At 39.6% G+C, this 1,221-nt stretch overlaps 1 protein-coding gene across 1 annotated transcript in view; it reads right to left on the minus strand.

The window, feature by feature from the left end:
- Window positions 1–1,221, minus strand: part of LOC104994129 (amine oxidase [flavin-containing] A-like) — a gene marked incomplete at both ends in the record, with an annotated part of 16,343 nt that overhangs the window by 9,589 nt on the left and 5,533 nt on the right. Inside the window, one exon of the mRNA XM_010847594.1 lies at window positions 414–513. Coding sequence (XP_010845896.1) covers window positions 414–513 — 100 coding nt within the window. The remainder of the gene's footprint in view (window positions 1–413; window positions 514–1,221) is intronic.

Consider the following 1,221-nt stretch of genomic DNA (forward strand, 5'->3'; position numbering starts at 1 on the left):
CAGAGACATCACCTTGCTGACAAACATGCAATAGGTTTGAACACCTATGTATGGATCTGCTTTTCAGAAAAAGTACATGTTGGAGAACCTTGGAGATGGAATAAAGGTCATTGGGACTTGGCCTCTTAAGCTTTATTCAGAGCTACCATTTTTAAATGATTTTTCTCCATCCATCTTACTGAGAAACCCTACCTCTCAACCCCTGTAAAACAAACAGAGGTGTAAAACTAAATTAATATATGCACGTGGGAGGCATGAGTCAAAAGGGGGCTAGCAAAATACAAAAAGGTTGATTTGTTGGGATTTTGAGATTAACAGATTATTGCATTTTTCATAATGTTATTATACTGTTGTTAGTGCATCAAGCACAATAAAAAGCTAACCTTTTACGTGTTTCAGATGTAAATTCTTACCTTATATCTTTATGCACTTTAGCGAGGCGGTCAGCTTTTCGAGCGAGGATGAAGCTGGGGAGAGAAATTACGTTTGAATGATTAGGTGACGGTGGTTTATCTTAAGAGTTGTCTCTTCTTTTTAAAGTGTTCTTGCCTATATCTACAGTAATACCCTAAATACAAGCAAGTTCCATTCCAAGAACGCATCTGTAAATCCAATTTTTTCATAAGTCCAACATAGTTAGCCTAGGTACCCAACTAACACAATCGATTATATAGTACTATACTCTACTACTAATAATAAATCTAATGATAATAGTAAGTAAGTAAGTGTTAGTCACTCAGATGTGCCCAACTCTTTGCGACCCCATTGACTGCAGCCCACCAGGGTCCTCTGTCCATGAGATTTTCCAGGCAAGGATACTGGAGTGGGTTGCCATTTCCTTCTCCAGGAGATCTTCCCAACCCAGGGATTGAACCTGGGTCTCTCGCAATGCAGGCAGATTCTTTACCAACTGAGCTACAAGGGAAGCAGGCTTATAATATTTTTCACACAAATAATATATAAAAAACAAACACAGAAAAAAACACTTTTAGTCTTACAGTACAGTACCTAGAAAAGTGCAGGCGTATAGTACAACAGCTGGCATATGGGGCTGGCACCCACGTTTGTATCTTTGAAAGTTCACAACTTGAAGGTTTGTACGTAGGGGACTTACTGTACTCAGCACTAATACTACTCTCCCAACACTCTCCCATTATTTCCATATACTAGAGCAAATGCCAAGCTGTCCTCATCTGCTTCTGGGTCCAAAACCCCTGCCAG

The sequence above is a fragment of the Bison bison genome, unplaced genomic scaffold, assembly GCF_000754665.1.
Source record: "Bison bison bison isolate TAMUID 2011002044 unplaced genomic scaffold, Bison_UMD1.0 scf7180017849660, whole genome shotgun sequence".
In the NCBI taxonomy this organism is placed as follows: domain Eukaryota; kingdom Metazoa; phylum Chordata; class Mammalia; order Artiodactyla; family Bovidae; genus Bison; species Bison bison.